This window comes from Colletotrichum phormii (genome assembly GCF_030913505.1).
Source record: "Colletotrichum phormii strain CBS 102054 chromosome Unknown BDP81scaffold_5, whole genome shotgun sequence".
Classification (NCBI taxonomy): Eukaryota; Fungi; Ascomycota; class Sordariomycetes; order Glomerellales; family Glomerellaceae; genus Colletotrichum; species Colletotrichum phormii.
In genome coordinates this window covers 2,249,911-2,273,865 of record NW_026851447.1, presented here as the reverse complement: position 1 = coordinate 2,273,865, position 23,955 = coordinate 2,249,911, and the positions used below count along the sequence as shown (strand labels likewise).

Below are 23,955 nucleotides of genomic sequence, written 5' to 3'. Positions count from 1 at the left end.
GTAAGTTACTACGATCCTTGTAAACGCTCCGGGAAGAGGAACCAACTCGATCCCAAACTACCTTACATCCCCGACTACAGAGTACCTTGCTGAGGCTAAATCCATACAGTGGCTTTGAACGAACATTGTCACGCCCCGCATACGTCGGTCGAAACGACTCTGGGAAGGAAGGTGACGACGATGTCTCGCCAGGCGCCCGCGCGCGGGAGTGTGGGGAACGCCCAACGAAACGAGAGAGAGAGACGACGTCTTTACTTGGTACGGAATGTCGTTGCTTTTGCGTGCTCCGTGCTCGACTTGTCGTGCCGGGATACACTGTTGGCCGGTGGGTTGCGAAATGTACCTACTGTTCGAGGTGCCAGATGAAGGGATGAGGGTATGTTGCAATGCCATGGCAATGCCAAGATGTTGACGTTGACGGGATCATCAGGATCAGGAAGGAGGAAACAAGATGGACCATGGAAACGCCAAGACGATGAATGATATAAGAGGAGGCCGAGTTTCTCGCCAGAAAGACGAAATATCTCTCATTTCTTCTCACCAGGCTTTTCACCTCCATCAGTCCTTCTCTTCTTCCAGCTTGTTCCTGACAACTTCTGTGGTCTGCCTCACTCGCCTCCCATCTCGAGATCATCACCATGGCGCTCCGCTCCGCCCTCGCCGCGGCCCTGGCCCTCTCCCCCTTCATCGGGACCGTCGCAGCCCACGGCAGCCACACGGCCGAAGACATCGCCGCAGAGCTCGCCCTCCGCGACATCGTCACCGTCCACGGCAAGCGCGCCCTGAACGCCTGCTCCAGCTCACCCGCCGCCCTGGCCCTCAAGCAGCGCGCCCTCGAGCGCCGCGCCAACACGGCCCAGATGCTCCGCGAGAAGCGCGGCCTCACCGACCAAAAGATGCACCAGAAGCGCGCCCAGGCCGACCTCGTCAAGTGGGCCGCCGTCGACCACGAGTCCGCCGAGGCCTACAACCTCGACACCCCGCTCGAGGAGATCTTTGGCTCCAACGCCACCTGCGCCCTCGTCCCCGAGACCACCATCGGCCCCTACTACGTCGAGGGCGAACTCATCCGCGTCGACACCACCGACGGCCAGGCCGGCGTCCCCGTCCACCTGGACATCCAGTTCGTCGACGTCAACGACTGCACCGCCGTCCCCGAGCAAATCATTGACGTCTGGGCCTGCAACGCCACCGGCGTCTACTCGGGCGTCTCCGCCCAGGGTCAGGGCGGCCTCAACACCACCCACGGCCGCGGCGTCCAGCAGTCCGACGCGGACGGCGTCGTCCAGTTCGACTACGTCTTCCCGGGCCACTACACCGGCCGCGCCACCCACATCCACATCATGTCCACCGACGGCGCCGAGATCCTCCCCAACGGCACCTTCGAGGGCGGCACCGCCCGCAACATTGGCCAGCTCTTCTTCGACCAGGACCTCATCTCCGAGGTCGAGACCCTGGCGCCCTACTCCAGCAACCGCCAGACCCTCACGACCAACCTCCAGGACGGCATCGCCGCCAGCGAGGCCACCGCCGTCTACGACCCTTTCCTCAAGTACGTCCGCCTCGGCGACGACCTCAACGACGGCCTCCTCATGTGGATCACCATCGGCATCGACACCACGGCCGACTACAACGACCAGGTCAGCGCTGCTGCGCACTACTACGAGGGCGGCGGCGTCGATCAGAGCGGCGGCGGCGGCGGCCCCGGTGGACCGGGTGGCCCTCCTCCCCCCGGTGCTCCCCCCGGTGCCCCGCCCACCTCTACCCCGTCTGCTTAAAAACCCCGCTGACATTTTTGTTGGTGCTGAAAGCTTAGAGCTCGGGCTATCTAAGATGAGAGGTTTCTAGACTTCTAGAAACCTTTTGATTCCGATGGTGGGCTTGGGTGCGGTTGGTATATAGGAGGAGAGACAAGTGTACATGAGTGTCGTGAAAGTTGTACAAAGTTCGTTTTTTTGGTGGAAAAATAAGCTTCATGCCGACGACCAGGGGCTGTTTGTGTTTAGTTCAGGAATAGCAAACGGAAATTCTGAAATACATATTTACATTCGTACATAAATCAACTTGATTGTATACATGGGTGAAATCGAAATGGCAGCGACAAGAGTCTCGATCCTCTTATGGACTGGGCTGTGACAACATTTCTAAAAATCCCAGTGATTTCAAAACTAAAGGAAATGGTTGGGTGGCTGTTCAAATAAAGTCAAACTTCGGCGCTACCGGCAGCGGGGACAGGGGTCGCCGCCGCTATCACGGGCCGCCGATTCACCAATATATAGGTTGTGGGACCGAGAGACGAATGTGGGCGGCCACTTAAACGATCGAACTCATCCGCCAGTTGGACGTCAAGGATTCGCAAACCGACTCTTCCCGAATGCCTCAGAGACACCTTTCGCATCCCCTACGAGCATTTATACATGCTCGTTAGCCTCATGTCAATGAAGAGCAGTGCCGACATCCCAAACGGCAGCCGAAGCCGCCCTGCACATATCTTGTACACTGAGAAACATCATACCTACGCGAGGCAAAGGACTCATCTGCAGGCCTGAGATCATTTGCGATTGTGTCTAGTGACATGGACTGTCAAGTCCCCAACAACAAGCGACAGCGGGAGAGCACAGTCGCAGACTGGCCCAAGACGCCGGGACAGTTCCCAGGAACTCTGGCCCAAGCTTGCTCTATTCCTCCGTTGATATTATTGAACGAGCCTAACGGCCTTGCGGCATAATGCTGACAACGATCGTCTCTAGGTACAGACGAGCACTGTCAAATGGCCTTATAATCCGACAGGCAGAGAACACCTCGAAGGCGCTGGCATCTCCCCGTTAGAGACAGTGATGCCATCCTCTTATACGTCGCCACAAGTGTCAAGTAACACTTCCAGCAGCAAAAGAGGGGCACCGAGACGATCAAGGGCCTGGCGGTGGCATCGTACGGCCGTCAGCATCTGTCCTCGTCGATGAACCTCACAGAGGCAGTCCTGAAGCTTTTGGAGTGCGTTGACATCTCGGAGGCCAGAAACTGCGTGACGTCGATCTGCAGAGGCATAGCGGGGTACTTGGCCGAGCCGGGAATCTTCCACCCGTACAGCGCCTGGACGGGGTTGTGAAGATGATGGAGGAGTTCATGACCCATCGTCCATATCCTCCTTGTCGGTATCCGGCTGGTCTCTGTCTGCCGCGGACTATTGGGCAACAGCGTCGCCGTCGGGTGGAGCGGAGAACCTTCCGCCCGTGAGCGCCTCGGGAATGTGGTACCCAAGGTTTCATTACTCCCGTAAGAGATGCCAAAGATCGGACACTTCGACATGTCCTCGACATAAGCGCCACGATTCTTAACCGGGATCAGCCTAATGTTTCCGATCAGGACATGGCGATGAAGAAGGAGTCCTCAGAAGATGGAGATGATAAGTCTGACGACGTATTTACGCAGCTCCGGCTCCGCGACGGCTATATAGTCAGGGTCCGATCCAAGCTCCTAAACGAGCTGCTCAGGGCGGTCCCAGACCTTACGTACAGATGTTGGAGGGGTCCATGACCCACGAGGCGATACTTAAGAAGAATAAGAAGAACAATGATATTGAAATGTGATTTGAGGATGTTAATACCTACCTCACCTATCTAGCATCAGGCACTTCATATCCATATTTTCCTCAAGAAGTCTCATAGGAGCTGCATCCTAGTCTGCTCAGGAAGTTGGTCGCGATTTCTTCCGCTGGGCTGGCCTTAACACAGAGAAAAGACTTCGAATTTGACTGCCTACAGCAAAGGGTCCCAATAGTCAATATTACTCTCACGGTGACAGAACCGTTGGAACGCCTTCGAATGAGATCTTCCTCGAGAGTCTTGAGCTAGACCGGACGCGCATGTCCAAAATTTCCTCTTTTTCACGCCTGGATGCTCTAGACGAGACGCACTCAATTCCTGCCACCCAAGGAAATTCGACCTTGAGACCACATACAAAGCACAATGTATATATTTTCAGACGGAAACGCAGGTGATGGATGGACTATGGATACCTCAGCTTCTTGCACTTCGAGAGGAATCCACATTGACTCACTCTTACCTACTAGGTACTTGGCTGATTTGCCTCCACGCTCTTTCCTTCTTGGCTAGAAGCTACTCTGTCGTCCTCCATTATCAATATTTTCTCCATTGCAATCCAACTTCTTTTTTCAATACACCACCACACCTCCACCACACCTCCACCACCCATCTCAACAACCACAGCACCATACCAATCTGGGTACATTACTACAACCCCATCACTGCGTCGTCACCAATTCTAGACCTCGTGTCTTACACTCTTTCCATGATACGATGCACCAATATCAAAACCACCAACATGTTCCCTGCAGTTAAGAGGTTGATGACACGAGGCCTTACAGCACGACCCCCGGTAATTATTACATGACGACCAGCAATATTGCCGTCTCCAATCCGTACCACACCAAGGCCGATGACTTCAAACAGCCGTTCAAGGGCCTGGGCCTCGCGCCGGTATTCCAATACCAAACGCCTCGTCGCAAAGAAAGACCTTTAAGTGCTCCAGAAGAACCTCAAGAACCACATGGAGGAAACTCAAAAACCGGTTATCCAGGCGTTAGAAGAGTTAAATGCGAACGTGGCAATCCTCGTAGAAAATACTAAACTTGATCATTCTGGACGAGTCTCTTCTTTAGGTAAAGAGTGCCGTAGCAGCTGTAAGTAATCCCCACTCCGAATCTGTCAACACTGCTGAAATATGTTACATAGAAATAGATTCAACCGATCCCCAGACCTGCCTTACATCATGTGAGCGAGCTTAGCGGTCATCGAGTTTGTAATGAACCTTTTCAAGTAGAGGGTCCCAGCAATTTCTAGCAATTATTCAAGTACGGCTTATTTCTAGCGGCTATGCAGATAATGGAATAACTCTTGGGTCTTCACATGTTTTTTCTGGTGCCCTTCTGTCCAGTGACTGCCGATAGTCCTGGCTGCCTTCTTGAGTGCCTCTCCAAACTCAATCTCGATTACCGGTGGCTGTACCGCCCGAATATCCTTTGCTTTTTTGTCCTATCTGGTCATATTCTGTCCTCCAACGAAGCGCAGAAAGCAGTATAGCAGTATAGCAGTACCTGGCGAGTTCCACCTAACACTGGATACAGCGGCGTTAGCATCAGACTGGTATCCTCTCTTTAATCGGTCGTGTTTGGATGCTAGTCCCACGTCCTGTCAGCGCCTATGTGGTGGTTTTTGCTAATGGGGCTAAGATCTTGTTACTCTTTTACCGAACCAGAGCTCGTAAGAATTCATTCTATCCTCATCACATTACCCACAAGTACAGACACTCCATCACTTACAAACAAAACCACCAAGAAAAACCACCAAGCAAAACCACCAAACAAACATCACAACATCCACCGGCTGAACAAATAGTCAGACAACCGTTTAAACGGCAAGCCAGGTAAACAACCACGTCGACGTGCACCAAACAACACACACTATACTTATCTTCTTCTATTTTACTCTTTTATATTACTCTTTAATCGTTTTATTTAATTCGACTAACCTGCCCGAACCGTGTAGTAACCCGGTTCGGTCCTAGTCTTACCCCCCTCTGTCAGGGACGACTCTGACAGGGAGACTGTGTCACCACCGACAAGTCTGCCCCTCTCGGGCTGGGCGCCTTCGGTCAGCTCAACGCAGTGGCGATCGTGACCAACGAGGGCACGCCGGAGGGCTGGCGCAGAGCCTTCCGGATGTGCGGAATCGTCAGCATCTATAGCTTGCCTTACTTAACTTGTATAACCCCAGCCTTGTCTTGTCGTCTTCCCGACCCACACACTTGCCGCCTCTTGCTGCTAGATCTAGCCTGGATACAGCGGAAAGGGGCCTACCACTATATATAATGGAGAGTACTTTACCAACGCCACCATAAGCAGCGACACCGACGGATTCGCGCAGATTACCCAATATACCCAAAGGAAGGTCTATTAACTCTGAGCCAGGGTATGTGCTCTTTCAATCTAGAGTTCCCTTGAATAATCAGCAAGAATGACGACTGTCATGCTACAAAGCTCAGCGACCTCTTTCTCTGGAGTATCTTGATGAAGCGGGGACGCCAAAGAAAGTCGTAATTCTCCGCGGCCGTCAAGAAGATTTTGCACTTCTCAGCAAGACATTCGCCCCGGGCCCCACTACCATCGAAGTTTTAGTCGACAAGGCTGTGCTTCAAAAGGGTGACCACCTTACTTCTATATAATTGGAAAGGGGATGGTACGGTCCTGGACAAGGTAGTAAATTGTCCACGATGTGTGCTTTGGCTCAATGCACCTCAACTCGAGGAATGTTATTACGATTGCATGGTATGTACATTGAGAAGGAACATGATGAACCCTTCCCTTCCTCGACTTTGGGCTGATTTCAGTTACGGACCAGTGACACCCCAGCACACCTCCTCCAATTGGTCAAAGCTTGCAAGTTCCTCCTGCAGCTTTACCCAATCTTTTTTTATCCCCACTAGGGGATCCTTCCCGACCAAGACTCACACCGAGCACTTTACCTACAACACCACCTCGATATGCAAAACAATTCGACATTGCACCTACCGTGAAAGGAAGTTTGGAAACCGATTGATCGAGGTCCCGAGGAAAAAGAAAAAAAAAACGGTTCAGCTTCGAGAAGAGTCACCAAAAAATTCGAAGCGCCTGCCAAGCGAAAAGAAAATGCCCCTCGACGACGACGACAATCCCACGGCGGCGCCGGCCGCAGCGCAGCTCAACAATGACTCGGGCGCAGGCGACGAAGCCGAGGACGAAGGCCTGTTCGACATGCGCCTCTTCGCCTCCATGTTCAACAAGAAGGGCGTCGCCTCGCAAGCTGTCCGCAAGGGCCAAAAGGACTTTGAGTCGCACGGCACGAAAGCCCAGGAGAATGCGCTGGAGACGAGCAGGCAGGTCATCGAGGAGGTGTTGGGATACACTAGGGTGCACAGGGATACGTGGAGCAAGGGCTGGTACTTTCCGGACTACTGGCCCGAGATCATGGAGGCTATCGAGGATGGGGATACGTCGGGGTTGGCGAAGCCCGAGTATCTGCAAGAGTTCATGACTGAGACAAGGCCAATTTACGCCAAGGAGAGGGTCGTTGTCGTGGAGGAGCTGAAAGGTCCGCAGGCGAGGTCTATGGGCAGAGTGATCCGAGGGCTCAAGACGCCGAGGCCGGCATTGGGAAAGCTGTGGCTGTTGCCCGAGGAGGCGTTGTTCCTTGTCGAGAGGGGTAGCTTGGAGCTCTGGTGGCCGTATCGCGAGCTCAAGGAGATTCTGCCGCCGTCGGAGGTGAAGCCTGCAGACGAGCAGACCAATCCTGACGACGCAGAGTCCGACGACGAGTTTGATACCGGCGTACCCTTGAGTTTACAAGCCGCCTACTCATTCTTCATCGGCCTGGACGGCGAACGCGGCAAGATCTCACTTCCGAAATACCAAGTCTACTCACACCTCAGACGGTTAGGATATTACGTCCAACGCGTACCGCCAGAACCAACAGAACGTACGCACACACCCGAAGCACCGCGCAAATCACTCTGGAAATGGCTCGTCTCCCTCCTTCAAAGACCTGCAGCAGCGCCCGCAACACCACCGCCCTACGGACCACTGGTCAAGCCGGGCGTCTATCGACAATACAGCATCGTCTACAAACAACTCGAGCTCCTGTCCCGCTACCAGCCATCACCGGCGCCACAGGAGCCCAAGCAGCCCGAGGACCCGTACAAGATCCACTGGCACGTCTGGAAGCCCTCAAAGCACCCCAACCTCCGCGTGACGGATCTCCCGCCGCCAGACATCCGCATCGCCGTCGCCGACGCACGCGACGACGCAATCCCGGACATCGAGGAGATCTCGGCACTGCTCGACTCAACGCCGTATGACCCGCCTAACCCAATCACAATGGGTGGTCCAGGAAGACTGTATCAGCGTCTGAGGCACGGGTACCGCAACGTTCTCGTCGCCGTCGTGGACCGCGGCTTGGTGAACTTTATGAGGTTCGGGCAGGCTGCATTTGGAGAGGAGAGGCTTTACGAGAGATTCGACAACCGGGGTGGGTTCCGAGGCGGGAAGAGGGGTGGAAGGGGTGGACGTGGACGGGGTGGAGGCAGAGGACGAGGTCGGGGTCGGTGAATAATTGCCGCTCAACCGGAAATTTGGTGTTGCGGCAAGGCTGAGGAGTAGAGAGGTTGCTGAGGCGGGCGGACGAACTCTACAGGATAGATACCCCCAAGACTATTGTGGCATGTATAGACAGGTGTACAAGTAGAGAAGCCTCACCGGCTTGCGGTTCGTGATGATCGCCGCCAGTGGTTGATAGATACCCCCCCTCACATCAGCACGGTCTCACCGTTCAACGATGGAATGAAAGGACTGTCTATTGCCGAGTTCCCACTTTCTGGTCATCCTAAAGTGCCCCAGCTTCATTAAACCTTGAAGTATTTCCTGGGAAACCCCAGACGGCTGGCACCTGCTACCGAGTATAGAGGCTATGCCCACGAACGGCTCTACACAACCCCGGAATCCACAACATAAGACTTTTTCTCCTCCCGCCCCCAAATACCCATTTCTTTTCTAGAGAGTATAACAGCCCTCACTCCGTACAAGGGAAAAAGTCTGACCTCGCTCATTACCGAAAAGGGCATGTACGTAATAGACAGCCGTGCAAAGGACGTGTCTTTCTAGGCAACAAGTCGCCGAAGAAATGAGTCATGCTCAGGCGCAATTAGTTACTCAACTTAGGACTTACTCACACGCTCGCTCGTTCCCCCTCTAAGGCCGCCAGTACGGAGTCACTCGAGTTAATTTCGACTTGATTTCTAGGGCTGTTTCGTAAGTTAGCCTCAGCCCAGCTATACTTACTTATCCTATATTGCATCCGTGTATACTTTGAGTAATCTGGTGACTCGTGTGTCCCATGGAATTTGTTTAGTCAACAATTAACTTTAATGCAGTGAAACTCGTCTGAGAGAACGGCCGCGGACTCCCTCCTAGTGCGCGGAATCCGCGTCTTTGGTATGCGGCGCAGGCGGGAATATTGATTGCATAATGTAGTATCTCGCATCAGATATGGCAATGCAGAGTAGTAGTTGTCGTCGTCACCGTCATGGAAGCAGGTCACATTTGCGATAGCTGACTACTTGATACCATAGAGATGCCAACGACGTACCTTTCGTCGGCACCTGGTGGGAAACCTATAGTCTGGAAGAGGCCACCTCACAGTGAACCTGTCCTCTTGAACTAGTGTATCCGCCGAGCAGAAAATTGATGTTGATGCTTACAGTCGCAGGGGGCATCGCAAAAAAACGTATAGAGTTGCGAATCAGGAAGGCGGCTTGGCTATACGAACACTCCCCCATTTCCCAATGTACACCTATGGTACTGATCTGAGCGTCCGTAGGTTTCATTAGCACCAGTAAGCCTAAGCTCAGGAAGGAATATACGACTTATTCGGCGAGAAGTCGGTCAAGCGCCGCTGCCGGCTGAGCCTTCTTCCAAAAGACGGGAGCCGACGGGATTGTGGGGAGGGGGTTTAGTTCTCTTTAACCCAAAAGTCTGAATGACCTGCCTGTATCCGTAATCATATGGGAAAATCGCAAGGGCGCGCCGCGCGATGGATGGAAGGGAGGAAGGAAGAGAGAATATTGAAATGCATGGAAGGGCAGGGGGTTGGGGGCTACGCAGAATGCCATTCATCATCTTTTGGGGATTTAGGTTGCGCGCGACCATGGTGGCATTTGGCCCTTGGGCGAACACCTTACCTTGGTGTTCAGTTGAGATGTTTTTATTGAACGTGGGACGGTGTTGCAATCCTCCAAGTGTTGGAAACCACACAAAAAAAGGCTACCCAAATGGAGTTGGACAAGTATGCGCAACCCCCCCCCCGTGATCAACAACAAATGTCATCGCGGTGAGAGGATAGATGCGCTCATGCGTCAACTGGGGGGTTGGTTGAGTTGGCCGGGGTTGGTTGGGTTGGCTGCCACCTGCATGGAGATCAGGATTGACGACGGGGATGCCAGAGGACTGGAGGCAGTGAAGGCCCATTTAACCCCTGTTGACGTGACCAGGAAGGGAAGCCTACTGTTTTTGAGTTTCATTGGGCGGTGCAGCGCAGTGTTCAAACGACTGGTCGTTGTTGTCGACTCGTCAGTTGTTCGAGTATCGAGTAATATCCAGTGCTTGTAGATGCGGCATTTGCGGGAAAGAGCTCCAGCGGAAGCAGTAGCAGTAGCAGTAGCAGTGAGAAAGGGTGATCAAACGAAGGACCTCCGACCTGCCAGGTACAGGCTCGCCTGCTGCCGTGTCCATTGCTACCTCCCGTGTTAACGGAAGCGTGTGCGACGATGTTCTGCATCCAAGACCAGTGAGTATGTTATCTCATGTCTATCAAGGTTGTGTTGCTGGCAAAAAGGACCTGCGGGTGAATGATGAGGTGATCAAACAAATCAATCTCATCATTTACCCGCATGGCAGTTGCCTTGTTGGTGCTGGTGCTGGTGCTCAGTTGACGTGCGGTACGGATAGTTGTGGTACCGTAGTTGTCAACTTGGGAACTTTCAAGTTTCGGCGAGGTGCGCCGCGGAAATTGCCGCAAACTCTCGCGGTGACCGCACAGCTTGATGCACGGGATACAGAAATGAAATGAAGGACACCAAGGACGGCAATTGATCACTGCATCAGTGGTAGACGGCGCTGCCAAAAAGACGGAGTTGGTGAGAAATGCAAAATGATTCGCGACAACAGCAGGGTTCGAACCTGCGCATCCGAAGATAATAGATAACGATTGAAGGATCAATTCAAGTCTATCGCCTTGGACCACTCGGCCATGTTGCCATATGCAATTGTTAAGTTTTTGGTGTCAACTTAGGGCTCAAGTAGCGTAACACTAGTGTCTGCGGGCTCCACAGGCAACGAGACAGCAGCCTGCATGCAGTGAACAACGCTAGCGATCGCTACAAAAGGAAATCAGTACGTGGGCGTATTATTGCGACCTTCGAAAGTTTCAAAACTACAGCAAGCCATGCCAGCAACCGGTGAAACATACCGAGCATGGTTTCTTCTTTGGTGGCAGTGGGTGTAACAGCTGCCTTTAGCATACTTTTGCTGGTGCAAGAGTCAAAACTTGAAGAGGCATCAACTCCGGTTGCCGAGTTGCCCGGCTCGTGCGGGGGACTCGGGAGTTGAAGGCTTGAAGCACAAAAAGGGCAACCATGAATGCCCGAGGGATGTGGTTATGAATAGTTCAGGATGGAACATTTGGTCTTGGCGGTAAAGGAGAGGGCGGTTTCCGATATCCATGCAACCTAGGTGGTGGGAATCCCCCCGGGTGCGCGCCGCCGCACAAAATTCGAGAAGAACAATGAGCATGGGGTCCAGGCCGGGCCCGGCAATAGGTGCGAGCGCAGCCCGAGAGGTTGCTCATCCTCATCCACGCGCCCCAGTTTCGGGAGTTCCTAGATAGGGTAACTCGCTGCGTTTCGAGTTGAGGAATCGTAGATCCGTCGTTTGCTAACAACCTGACAGCGCTTCTTGGAAGGAAGAAAGGGGGGGGGGGGGGGGGGGGTGGGTTGGGGTTTCTGACTCTGGCCCCCCTTTTTCGTTTGCACTGTTTTGAATATGTTGGAGGTCACAAGTGTGTCCGGCGGGATAAGCAAGCAACGGGAGTTGCGACAGACAACTAACTCATTGGTGGTTGATCGGCGTAAAGTATCGTGGCCCTTGTTAGTGTCAGTTGGCAAGACATAAACATCAGCAATGCGCCGGCTACTATTCATAAAGTTGGAAGCAAACGGTGCGCGGATAAAAGACTTGAGATAGAAAACAATAGTACGACGAAATGATTGACGGAGAGACCAAGAACCGCCCAGGATGATGCGATCTGATGCGCTGATGCAGTGTCAACGCCCGGAGATCCACCACTGAAGCAATAGCATTATTATATTAGTACCACGGCTTTACACGCTGTTCCAAGGATGCGTGGGGCCGGCCAGCCGATCCAGGTGGACTCGTCATCGTTAATACCAAAGTACCATGTTCATGTCGGGGATTGAGGAACAGGATGGTCGAATTTTGCTCTCGAATGGCATAAGCGATTCTTTTTGTTGATAACGGCAATGGCAGCCGAGGCATAACGGTAAGTGATTGTCTCATGAACCCAAAGGCGAGACTGGTGTAACCCGAATGCGGACGCGTGGGCGATCGCGGGTTGGTGGTGGTGAGAGATGAACAGAGAGAGAGAGAGAGAGAGAGAGATAGACAAAGATGGCCCGACAAGTCGGCCGATTGCCTCAGGTCAGCAGATCATTGTGTTTGGGAAAGGAATTCTTGCCCTCAACGGCTGGAGTTGCTGCGACTGACCTGTTGATCGGGCATAGTTGCCGTCGGTTGTACGCGCTCTTGCGTGTGTCGTGTCGCATGGCGATTGATTGCAACTTGCGACTGCTTGGCCGGACTTTCCCACCGGGCACCTCAGGACAGAACAGAGAAGGAACAGAGTGATGAGGGCGAACTAAACTCAAGGCAGGGGTGGGCCGACATGATACGGATACAAGGCAAGAAACGCGCTTGGTGGCAGCTGGCTGGCGCCCAGGTTGTCTTAGGTTGTGCTAGCCCGCCTGGGTTGTTGATAATGTGGAATGAGTAAAGTACCTTTTGCCAAGTACTTTGTGTGTTGTGGTACGTAGACCTAATGATATCCCTCTCTCAGATTAGTTGCACCATGCCAGAGGCCTGACACCGATAACCGACGCAGAGTACCGATGCCGATGCATGGACTTGATAGTCCAAGGTCTAAATACCCTGAGAGGGGTACGGCATTATTCAGAGATAACCACCAAATGCTGTAGGTACATGACGAAATAGACTGAAGAGGCACCTCGCAAGTACAGTCAGTCACGTAAGGGTAGTGAACTTTGAGCAAAAGCCAATGGCATTCAATTTAGGTTGGGACTCTGCGCGCAGACTGGCAGCTGGACCAACCCGGCCAAGCCAATCCAAACCGTGACCAAGCCAAGCGAGTAAGACAGACGTAATCAGAGGATATACATGGAACGGCTGTACCTTTTCATTACGCCAACTTAAACAATGCAACATGCCAAACGCTCAAGGTAAGGTACATTGGGTCATTCATGAGAGAGTTTTGCGCGCAAGCGGGGCTCAGCTACGGATACGGTACCACGGGGATTCCAGGGTTTTATCTCACATTTGCCGGCGCAATTGCCAAACAGTCAATCAACTTAGAGATACACCGGCGAGGCGTCAATCAAATTGGGTGGTGGTGCCCCCCCCCCCCCCCCCCCCCCCCCTTCTGGAGCCCCGCTCGAAAGCCCAAGTCAGCCAGTCATCGAAACTCTGGACACAACTGCGACTGGGATTGATAGGGATTTACACGAGCCATGGTCACAGCTTGGTTGTACGCTACTTCGTTACTAGACCCTATCATTTGAAGATGTGCGACTCTGGATAAGGTGTGCCCTGGGTAAGAAGAGTCCGAGACGGTCGTACGGCCCAAGGTCCAAATGGTAACTTGACGGCGGCGTCGAGAGATACTCCACAACCTACTTGAGTGACGACTCGTAAAGAACGGTGAGGTGTTCGACCCATCTGATCTGATGAGATCTGGGCACGCGCAAGTCGAATGTGGTCTGGGCAGAGGTGGAAGCAGGACGACGGATGGGAGCCTAGGGAGGGCTGTGGTGGAGGGAAAGGAGGGAATAATAAGCTGGAACGCGCAATCCAGCTCGCCGGGCCTAGGAAAAAAAGGTATTATTGATGCAAATTGCTTGGTACATGGCCATGCTGTCCTGACTGGATAGGGCGATGACCACTTTACCTTTCCTCATCCGTCCGTCTCCATTACGGAGCATTGGCTGTATCATTGGTTTCCTGTGACCGACAGACGATATGAGCCACGGGCCACTTTTGATCAAAGTACCTTTTGTTCACACTCTCTGTCACTTGGGCTCTCTGTCATCTCCTGAGAGGCTGAGGCTGCTTGGCCTCCTGCTTGATGGGAACTAGAACCTCACCCAACTAAACTGGAACCACCCCCGAAATCAAAAATCTCAGTCACAACTCTGGTTGGTCTCTTCTCCCTTGGAGACGAAACTAAAACCTATGTCTCTCTGTATCTCTCGCCCCTATCCTCCTCCTCCCCCTCCATCGAGGTTGCCCACTGGCAGAAAATTCCTCTCATTTGTTCAGTAAAACCTTGCCGGCCTTACTCTCTACCTTGGTGAAGTGAACTCCATTCACACCCGATTCTCATACCAATCGCTTTGTTTCCTTTCCTTCTGTTGCCTCCTACCCCCTTCCATTTCCCTCCCAAAGTTCCCATCCATTTTTGCTCGTGACACGCCCCCCCCCCCCCCCCCCCCCCAACTTTACCAAACAACACGTCAATAACCAAGGTTCCGATGCGGCCAGGCCACAACAGTGCCTACCTACCTTTACTGAATTTACCCTTCCTTGCCTGTGCCGTACAGATACGCTGTGCTGTGCCCAACTTTTACATCATCCCACACACGGTCCTCCTTTTGGTCTAATTCCACCACTTTTCTCTTCCTCACCTCATATACCCTTACACGGCGATAACCCAGTGCCATCAACTTTGTATGTGCCCGACTTTGATCGACTCGTCCATCCATAACTGGTGTTTCCGTCCATCAACCACAGCAGTTCTCTCCGCTAAAGACGCCTTCATCTCGTTTAAGGCGCGCCGAATCCTGTTTCCCGCGCCATTCAACTGTCAGCGTCCGTGCTCTGGGACACAAGCCTGAGGTACCCTTCACCTCATTCTCTCTACCTTACCTTTACCTCTCGCCCACCTCTCACTCAACCTCGACACACCCTGCTTGGACTAGAAATCTGACTGGGGGCCTGACGACTGGTGACTGGGACTCTCGCCTCATTTGGCTTGGCTGTTTTTTTCTTTCTTCTTAGTCTAAACTGGACATAATACGGCGAGACGGTGAAGCTGTGGAATCCAATACTTTGTACACCTCTCTCACTTCTCACACTCAAGTCACTCACTCTCACTCTCACTCTCACTCTTACTTTCTCTCTCTCTCACTCTTGCCTGACACTCACCTAGGTATTCCCTTCCCCCCTTACGAATAGGTACACACACCTTCTTCTACACCTTTCCGTCTCCACCTTCCCCGGTCACATTCAATCTTGGCCTCAAACACGAACCGCGTCCACCGATCATTTGGAACCGTCATTCAACCCAAACCAACCATCGCTCTTAGCTCTTGTCTTCTTACAACCACACGTCCCAACGCATTTCCATCCAACAACGCCTTACCCGCCAAATTACCCATCAAGGCAAACAGTCCTTTTTTTTCCTTACCCAAAGAGTCGAGCTGAACCGCGAGTCTTTGTCGCTTGATTTTCGACAACTCGGGGGTTCACTTGATTTGTTGCGACCGCATCAATTAATTCGATCGGAACACAACCCCACGAGAAATCAGCCGCGATGGAGACCGCCACCGAGGTCGAAACAAAGCAACCGTCAGTTGCGCCCTCAGAGCAGCAGCAACAGAACCCAGTTGCCGAGACCCCTACAACCACAGAGTAAGTTGCCTCTTTGTCTCTTTACCGCCTCTCCATTCTCTATTCTTGATAGCTGCATTTGAGTTACTGTCACTTGATGCTTCCTTCTTCAATTGCTGCTGTACCAAGTACAAGAACCGCGCGCTATGACCAGTGGTGAAGTCATACACAATGGGTCGGCTTCAGACTTGCCTCTGCGATCCATCATCACAGCCTTCAAGTTCCTGCTTCATTTTTCTACTTCACAGTCCGCACCTACCTCAACTTCCTTCTCAGTGTCGTGGCCACACGGAAACTCCTTTCCTTCCTTCCCTGACACTGCATCTGACGGCGCTTCTAGCTTCGGCCACTAAGCTAGGTTCCAAGGCCGCCAAAGTCCCCTCTCGTCATCCCCCTTCCACTTCAACCAGCATCGACCCCTCCCTTGATTCAACCACACCTCTCTTCCCATCAATCAACCAGATCACTTTCCTCCCATCAACTATTGTGCCTTGCCACAAGTACACACACACTCTCTCTCTCACTCTCAGATCCCCTGCTTCCATAGCCTCGTTGAGCATTGGTCCCGTTGATTGTGCGTCGCAAATATTCTGTCTTTGTTCTCACCCTCCTGCGACCCTCTCAGAATGCCGTTCCGACGAGACTCCCACCTCAAGAGCACTCCCGAAGAGCCCTCTGTCCCTATCAAGGAGGAAAGAAGGTGCGTCGCATTCCGTTGAGACTTCTAAACCCCTATCTGAGTTTCCTGATTCTTTACTCTCTCTGTGCAAATCAGAGTTCCAATGTATTTTTGGCAACTGTCAAAAGTTCGATGCTTGTGGCTGGTTTGCTTGCTTTGGACAAGAGTGCAACTGGCGAGTTGCCAAGAGGCGCATGTCAAGTCAGGAACAAATGTGCCCGATTCATGTACACCATCCGCTTTGGATACTCCATGGCTTCCTCCTACCCCTGCTCAACTCGAGTCGTTTACCTTTCTTGGTCTTGCGCAATTGCTTCTTTACCGGCGATGCTTTTCCTCTCTGCCTTTCTTACCATTGGACGGGGCTCCCACTTGGAGTCATGGCCAAGCGCCACCGACTTGGTTGGCAAAGACCTCATCAGGGTCGCAAGTGCACCTGTTTAGGGAACATTTCAACAACTTTTGGAGGACGACGAACTCAATTGTGGACAAGCATATACTGATACAATTGCAGGCTCAGCAGTACCAATGGCGTTAAGCCACCAGCTCTGGATGACGACGACACCGCCAACGACGATGACCTTAGCCCGCCTCCTGAGAACTTGAGCCCTGTCTCAGGCAGTCATGATCGTGCTTTGGAAGATGAGATTGTTGTCGGCAACCGCAATGGTGTGCAAAAGTCGTCGCCCCTCCGCGTTGTTTCTGATCCTGAGGATGAGAACATGGCGGATGTCGAGGATGAGCCAGTCGTCTCCCACTACCCTAAGCGGAAGCGCGCGTCTGTCTTCAACGACTTGAGTGAAGATAAGATGGAGAGCAGCCTTGTCTCAGAGAAAGAGGGCACGCCACGCAGCACCAAGCCAGCCCGTAGGCATGGACTGGGTGGTGTAAAGGGCGTCATTCTCGGTTATTGGCGCGATTCGCCCGTTCCCGACCCCAGAGGCAAGCATGCAGTTATTGGCTTCATCGATGTCCGCGATCGCCTCCGCACTCGCATTCAACAAAACACCCGCTTCGGCGAGCCGGTCTCGAGTCTTGAGTATCCCCTTCCGCCCGGACCAGGTGGCAGTTGGGTGACCTTTGAGCGTGTCGTGTTCGCAGACCACCTGGTCGGTCTGGACCACCACCAAGTGAAGGAATATGTCAAGCTTCGAACGGACTCCATCGAGATGACGGAGGAGGCGCGTGATGCTGCAGAGCAAGCTGCGGCCAAGGAGGCGGTTCGACGCGTCGAGGAAAATCCTCCCCCCGAGAATCCCGTAGCGCCCGCCATCGCATACGGTGCAGAGATTCCCGACCACGCCACAATGCCTAACCGCCCGGACTCCAAACGTCGCCGCACTGGTAGTGGCATCGGCACGATCAGCGGACGACCGGTTCAGCAGACGCCGCCAGCACAAAATATCGTGACGACTCCTCAGTTCGACCCTCTGCCAGGCACCAGACCTACGCGCATCATCGTGGGTTACTGGAAGGGCTCCAGCGAGATTGACCCCGTGAACAAGCACGCCATCTATGGTATATTGGGCCAGAATGACATGTTCCGCGTCAAGGTGGCGCGAGAGACGCGTGATAAGCGCTTCGTGGACGGTAACTTCCCTGTTGGAGCGGGCGCGCTGTGGATTCACTGGGAAGAGGTCGAACTGGAGCCTCACATTAAACAGTTGTCTCGCCCCGAGGTGAAGGAGTATTGCCGTGTCCGTCAATACCAAATCGACCAGGGAGAGAACCCCAACGACCGAGTCGGAAATGAGGCCAGGGCAGTGTTTGAGGCCCAGCAACGCGTGGCAAATGGCACCAACAAGGCTTTCATGAACATGGGCCCGCCTCCCGTCATTGTTCCGCAGCCAGGAGAGATGCTCGAAGCACCCGAGACCAAGGTCGAGGTGAATCCCGAATTGCGCCAGAGCCGCAGGACGGAGAACCGCGGCGTTCGGCACTCCTTGCCCGATCTCGACGTAAGACAGTCATCGCGAACCCCGGTACAAGCACAGAACAAGATCGACGCCAGCGCACGCCGCGAGATCGCCCGAATCGAGGCCGCACAAATTCGGACCGAGCGTTTCGCCGCTGACCGCGAAGCTGCTCAAAACGCCCAAGCTGCCCAAGCTGCCCAGGTTGCTCAAGCCGCCCACATGGCCAACTTGGTGCCTCCTCCGATGCCGCCGCAAGCTATGCCTAAGATGCCTCTGCAGAACGGCAACGGCAACGGCCCCCGCATGAGCAGCCTTTTCCACGAGCGCGACGAGATGCAGCGCCTTAACAAGGTGTGGGCCAGCCAGGAAGAGCACCGTAGCAAGGTTGGAGGCGAAGAGACCAAATTTTACGGTGGTATCAAGTACGAACGCAAGACCAACGGTCCCTTTGTCGGCAAACTCGTCTCGCAAGGCACCATTATCAGTATTGACGGACAGGACTATGTCGAGTATCGCGTACTCACGAAGCCGAGTTTCTTCTAGGCGACCAAGACAGGGCGCTTCTCGCGTCTCTAATCACTTTTACATGTTCGGTCAATTGGCGTCCGATGAGCGACGACCGCCAGATTGTGGAACTCATCCGGGGCGCAGAGTCTCAACGGATCTCTCTCTTTTTCGGTACTGGGTTTAACGGATGAAGGATTGGGGATTTCCTTTGTTTCTTCTCGCCACAAAAAGGAAGCGAGGTTCGGCGGAAAACGGGTCTTTCCTATTATACCCCCTCTCAACCTTTTCCGATTAATTACTTTTTTCTTTTTTTTTCATCATTTCGGCGTGGAAAAGCCAGCTTGGTCTCGTCATCGGCCGCGGAGAATTCGCCGAGGAGGGGACTACTATACCATGTTTCATTTGTTGTTCTGCTCTCGCTAGTAAGAATGGGTACCTCTCAGACAGAGGTTGGAACAGAGCGGAAAGGGGGAAAAGCGCAGGACCGATGCTAGGGTCCGTTGTTGTCAGTAGCTTTCAGATAGCCATCAAATGAATCGTCTAAACTCGTGTGGCATTTGTGGACGTTTGTAACCAAGCCACCCAGCTTGCCTGGGCACGATGTAGAGAGACTCATCGTCAGAGTCGGAGTCAACTCCTTTTGCGCTTCTCATGCCCCCGACCTTGGTTTTTGTCCATCCATCGAGAACTCTGGCGAGATCCAGGAGACTCATTCGACCGTCAGGTGGGAGATTCTGAGTCTGCATCACTTTCTTGAAGCTCTCTGCTCAAGCGCCTTGATGGTGAGAGATTCTGAGTCTGCAGTACTTTTTCAAGGCTCTCTTCAAAAACCTTGATGGTTGGTCGCTTTCTAAAGGGTATTCTACAAGGAATATTTGGAAAAATACAAAGGATGATATAAAGGATAGAGAAATAAGGATAATAAGCGTAGTAGGCACCCTTCCTGAAGTGGGTTGATGGAAAGCCTGAGAAGTTCATTGGGCTCACGAGCCCATCCCCCACGAGCAGTTGAGGAGCTGACGCGTTTCAACGAGACCGATAGTGATGAGGATGATACTGATAGCGGGCGCGATTGATTTTCGGTGCATCTGACGGGGACGGGCTTTATCTTCTTCTTTGCCATCTTGTTTCTTTGTTTTATTTCTTTGCGTCGCATCTCGAGAGCTTGGGTTTCCGGCTGGGTAATCTTTTTGCGGACCGATCCTACCATTGCATGCGCCAAGCAGCCTGAAATCATGCCCATATATATATATAGGCATCATCGCAGGATCAAAAACAACTTTGATTAGGTAGTTGGAATCTTCAATCTACCCCAAACGTCCCAATCACATCCAACGCGCTTCATTCCTCACTTTTCCTGATCAAAATCATAGCTATTCCCAAACCCCCTCCCCAGATACTTACGCAAGGCCTCCTCCCTCGTCGTCCAATCCACGGGCATCTCCAGCTCATTCTCAGCCTCCTCGAGCAGAAGAGGTCTCATGTCCTCGGCGAACTGCAACCGCATCGGATTCCGGTACCAGCCCGCGAAATGAATCATGGCTAGCATGACGCGCACGTCGGGTGAGGTGTTTGGCATGCCGGCGTGCCAGAGGCGGAGGTCGCGGATGACGATGCTGCCCTTTTCGATTGTCGGCTGCGAGGGGCCGCGGACGGCGCGGCGGAGGGAGAGGAGGTGTTGTTTTATGCGGCCGCTAGAGCGGTCGCCGTGGAGGGTCTCTTGCGATTCTATGCCGGAGGGGATGATGACGGAGGAAGAGATGGATGTGGTGGTGGACGGGGATGAGGGGAGTAGGTAAGGTGCGTGGGTGCCGAGCCAGAGCTCCGTTGAGCCGTTGGAGGGCGTCATCTCTACGAGGGGGATATTGATTACGAGGGCAAAGGGGTGGGACGGGTGGTTGAAGTCTGCGTCGGAGTGGACTGGTTGGCGTTGCGGTGTTGAGCCGGGCACAGAGGAAGAAGGCATGGCGGAGTTTGCGGAGCAAAAGGTCCATTTTGGGCGGGGGCCTAGGAGAGAGGAGGTGATTTGCGTTGCTATAGCGTCTGTTATTTAGGTTGCGAGTTAGTATGAAGATGTGAGGATAGAACGATGGCCCATGAGAGGATGGGCATGAGGCTAAGGGGTGGTCGGTAATGAACTCAACTTGTAAAGATTGACTTGTAGAAGTACTCGGCCACGGGGGGCGGATCTTGTTGTAGGTTTCCGAAGTTATAGTTGAAGGGGCCCTTGTCGCCCAGGGATTGGAGGTAGAGCGCGTCCTGGACCATTTTGGCGTTGAGGGCGTCGAGGTCTGCGTGCGGGATTACGTCGGCGACGACGACGAGGCCGTCTCTGTGGAGGTGGCGGACGGCGAGTTCGAGGTTACGAGGGGAGAGGCGGGCGTTCAGGAGTTCGGACTGTGAGGGGTGGATTGTTTCTGGTGTTGTTGGGAGGGGTTCTTCGTTGTGATGGTGATGGTTGTCGTGAATGTTGGGTGTAAGTGAGGCCATTGTTCGGCGGGTGGGGGGGATGCGAAGACGAGATGGGAGGGTCGAGAGAGGGAAAGGGAAGCGTGGACGGAGGAGCATTGTTGGTGAAGAGATTGCTTTCATGGTTGAGGATAGATGGGTATGAGTAGACGTCAAGTTCGATCAGCTTGATGAGAGAGAGAGAGAGAGAGAGAGAGGTACGTGAATTCTCATGCATTTATATCCCAAAGTGAGGAGGTTTGGGAAGTCCCCTGACCCCAATTCCGAGCTCGGGTTTGGATGACACAACGTGCATCCCTCCCCTGTCCACCCCCAGGTTTCCCCAGGTTTTCTCCAAACCCGAGCTCGGGGTACGCTAACCGACGCCCCCTCTACACGGACAGCAAGCAATCCCTTTAACTAACCGTCCTCTCATTCGTTGTCTGTTTCTGCTGCTGCGAGCGGCGGCCGTGGTGAACCCCTCCATCCCGCCTCCAAGTCCGAGACGAGTCTCTGGACGGGCCAGCCGATTGTCCGTTTACACGCCAAGAGGCGGCGGATCAGCTCCTGTCGCGAGGCTTCTGCTCTGATGAATCGTGCGCCTGTGAGAAGTAAGTTGAATTTTGTAGATCAGCCGGTGGGGTTATGGTCGGATAGATGCATGTAAGAGACCTAGCTCGGAAGACTTACAGAATGCAATAGGGCCAAAGGCGTTGACTTGGACAGAGGGCGTGTTGGCGGTGAAGGCCACGCCGCAAACATCAAGTGTGAGGAGCTCGAGAATGTTATTTCTTGTGTCTTGCGTGCTGACACGGTCGTCTAGTGTGCTTTGAAGATCCGATAGCTGTTGCGGGTTTGCATGGATGCAGAGTATTGTTATGGCGACGAGTTGGTAGTGCAGGGTCGCCGCTGGTAGCCTCTCTCTCAGCTACTTGGATAGAGGTATCGTAAGAATTGGGAGCTTACCGTGATGATCTCTGAGCAGCCATATGGATGGCAAGGCGAGGCCGAGACCGCGGTCAACCGTGGAGAAGGGTTCAAACCTTGTCGGTAGACCTTTACGCCATTCACATAGCAGCTGGAATAGATCGGACCACGATCCATCTGTGACTGAGTTCGAGCCTGAATCTATGAAGCATGCATTGATGATGCGGCCCAGAATGAGAGTGACGGCGTTGAGACGGTCATGATCAGTACTTTGACCCGTCATCAGAAGGGCTAGCGGGACCTGAGCAAGATCCATCTTGAGGGGGCATCTTCTGAATAAGCTAAAGGTGATGTCTTCACGGAGGTAGTTCCAGAAGCCTGCTGCTCGGAGGCCGGACCCAAGGGCGTCGGTCTGAAGGGTGCTGTATGCTGCCAGGGAATATGCCCCCTGGAGGTGCCTATTTGGATCGACCTCTTCTGCTGCCTTCTTAGTTACCGTGGCATTTAATTCCAAAGTCCCAAAGGTGCGTGCGAAGAAAGTAGGGAATGACCACAGGGGACGAACCACTCAAAATCTCATACGACCTTAAAAGGCAGACGGAAGCCAGCGCAAGCCCCTGCGTTCGCTCGTCATCGTCGTACTCCTCTGTCTTCAGGTCAATCAGCAAGCGGACGCAGTGGCCATGGTAGAACTCGGCCGCCGCTCTGGCAGACGGCGCGGTCGTCCGGCTTGTGTGGACCGCGGATAGTGCCAAGATGGCGGCAAAGGGCAGCGGGCTGTCGAGGGCGGCTTCGGGGAGACTGGTGGCGAAAGTGAGGGATGCATCGCTGAGATCGTACCACGGCGCGATGCCGGCGATGTAGTGGGAAAAGTAGCGTGCTATGGACGGGTTCTGGAGGGCTTTGCGGGGGTTTGTTGGCGGTGGGAAGAGACCCTGTGGCTCGTTTGCTGTTGGTTGAACATGTGAGCAGTTAGACGTTCAAAGAGTCAAAAAGGATTGAGATGAGCGTAGAATACACTCACTGGCGATGTCGGGCTTTGCTGTATCCTCCTGGCTCGTGTTGAGTTGTGGGAGCGGAATGGTGCGATCACAGTATCGCTGAGCCTTGCGGCAACGTTGGCACGCGGGCAGAGCCTCGTCGCCTAATCTCGTATTAATCGGAGGATCTCATACCATGGTGTCATGGTGGATGTCTGCTTACATTTGATCTTGCGGACGCGGCAGGTGTTGCTGGTGGCACTCGTCAGCACGATGATCTGCCGATGAGCGGTTAGACGCTAAGTTCTTTCTTGTTTTACCATGCTGCGTTGAAGTCAGAATTTTGTTCAAGAAGGACGTTTGATGTGCGCCACTGCGTCAAGAGTGTGTCTTACCTGCCTGGTTTAGGATACGAGGCATCGCTTCTCGCACAATTTCTCTGGTCTACAAAGATGGAAGGAAGGTTAGGAACAGAGAAAAAGAAGTAGCGAAGACTGAGTGGATAAGGTACCTAGGTACCTAGGTACTTTGGCTTGTGAGATGGTTACTATGAGGCAAGGAAGCGACGACCAAGACGTACGCGCCGGTAAAATCGCAAGTTGGTAAATGGTATCAAAGAATAAAGCAAATTGTTGTTTTGAGTGAAAACCTCCAACTCCCCGTTCCCATGACTGAACGGCCGGTACACCGCGCTCGGAGCGGACGGGAGAGCGGGGCACCGGCGGCGATCCCGTCTCACCCCGGATCGCCGGCAGCCATGTCCCTAAGCACTAGGATCGCCAAGCCCCAAAGATCAGCACGCAGGGCTAAAGAGGCGCTGCTCTAGCGAACGGCTTATGACATAAAATCACGGAAATAGAATGTCCTAAAGAATCCGAGGTGAAGAGTGTCATGAGGTTGGACTAGTTTAGTACC

General features: G+C 53.4%; 5 protein-coding genes and 1 non-coding gene across 6 annotated transcripts; 3 read left to right on the top strand and 3 right to left on the bottom strand.

Moving 5' to 3' along the window:
- Positions 1-638: 638 nt before the first annotated feature.
- On the top strand, positions 639-1,778 carry BDP81DRAFT_447527 (Intradiol ring-cleavage dioxygenase; the record flags this gene model as incomplete). The annotated part of the gene is made up of 1 exon (XM_060592194.1): positions 639-1,778. The coding sequence occupies one exon, from the start codon at positions 639-641 to the stop codon at positions 1,776-1,778; it is 1,140 nt and encodes a 379-aa protein (XP_060448550.1).
- A 4,928-nt stretch (positions 1,779-6,706) lies between these two features.
- On the top strand, positions 6,707-8,996 carry BDP81DRAFT_391978 (uncharacterized protein; the record flags this gene model as incomplete). Its single annotated transcript, XM_060587634.1, has 2 exons — positions 6,707-8,081; positions 8,983-8,996. 2 exons carry the CDS (start codon positions 6,707-6,709, stop codon positions 8,994-8,996), a joined length of 1,389 nt encoding a protein of 462 aa, XP_060448549.1.
- A 1,769-nt stretch (positions 8,997-10,765) lies between these two features.
- BDP81DRAFT_t106 lies at positions 10,766-10,864 on the bottom strand. Its single transcript has one exon. It is a non-coding gene; the product is annotated as a tRNA-Ser (tRNA).
- A 4,342-nt stretch (positions 10,865-15,206) lies between these two features.
- Positions 15,207-18,948, top strand: BDP81DRAFT_185588 (uncharacterized protein). The gene is made up of 3 exons (XM_060582346.1): positions 15,207-15,604; positions 16,209-16,283; positions 16,777-18,948. The coding sequence occupies exons 1-3, from the start codon at positions 15,507-15,509 to the stop codon at positions 18,719-18,721; spliced, it is 2,118 nt and encodes a 705-aa protein (XP_060448548.1). The 5' UTR covers positions 15,207-15,506; the 3' UTR covers positions 18,722-18,948.
- A 1,085-nt stretch (positions 18,949-20,033) lies between these two features.
- Positions 20,034-21,175, bottom strand: BDP81DRAFT_312725 (phytanoyl-CoA dioxygenase; the record flags this gene model as incomplete). Its single annotated transcript, XM_060583834.1, has 2 exons — positions 20,034-20,728; positions 20,830-21,175. The coding sequence occupies 2 exons, from the start codon at positions 21,173-21,175 to the stop codon at positions 20,034-20,036; spliced, it is 1,041 nt and encodes a 346-aa protein (XP_060448547.1).
- A 390-nt stretch (positions 21,176-21,565) lies between these two features.
- BDP81DRAFT_391975 (uncharacterized protein) lies at positions 21,566-23,799 on the bottom strand (the record flags this gene model as incomplete). Its single annotated transcript, XM_060587633.1, has 7 exons — positions 21,566-21,735; positions 21,824-22,042; positions 22,100-22,537; positions 22,626-23,009; positions 23,085-23,204; positions 23,264-23,292; positions 23,780-23,799. 7 exons carry the CDS (start codon positions 23,797-23,799, stop codon positions 21,566-21,568), a joined length of 1,380 nt encoding a protein of 459 aa, XP_060448546.1.
- Between the last annotated feature and the right edge of the window lie 156 nt (positions 23,800-23,955).

Excerpts from the sequence above, each read along its gene's own strand:
- BDP81DRAFT_185588 (XM_060582346.1), top strand. The coding sequence starts at position 15,507 with ATGGAGACCGCCACCGAGGTCGAAACAAAGCAACCGTCAGTTGCGCCC. Across the intron at positions 15,605-16,208 it reads GAGACCCCTACAACCACAGA|AATGCCGTTCCGACGAGACT; the intron begins GTAAGTTGCCTC and ends CGACCCTCTCAG. Across the intron at positions 16,284-16,776 it reads CCTATCAAGGAGGAAAGAAG|GCTCAGCAGTACCAATGGCG; the intron begins GTGCGTCGCATT and ends ATACAATTGCAG.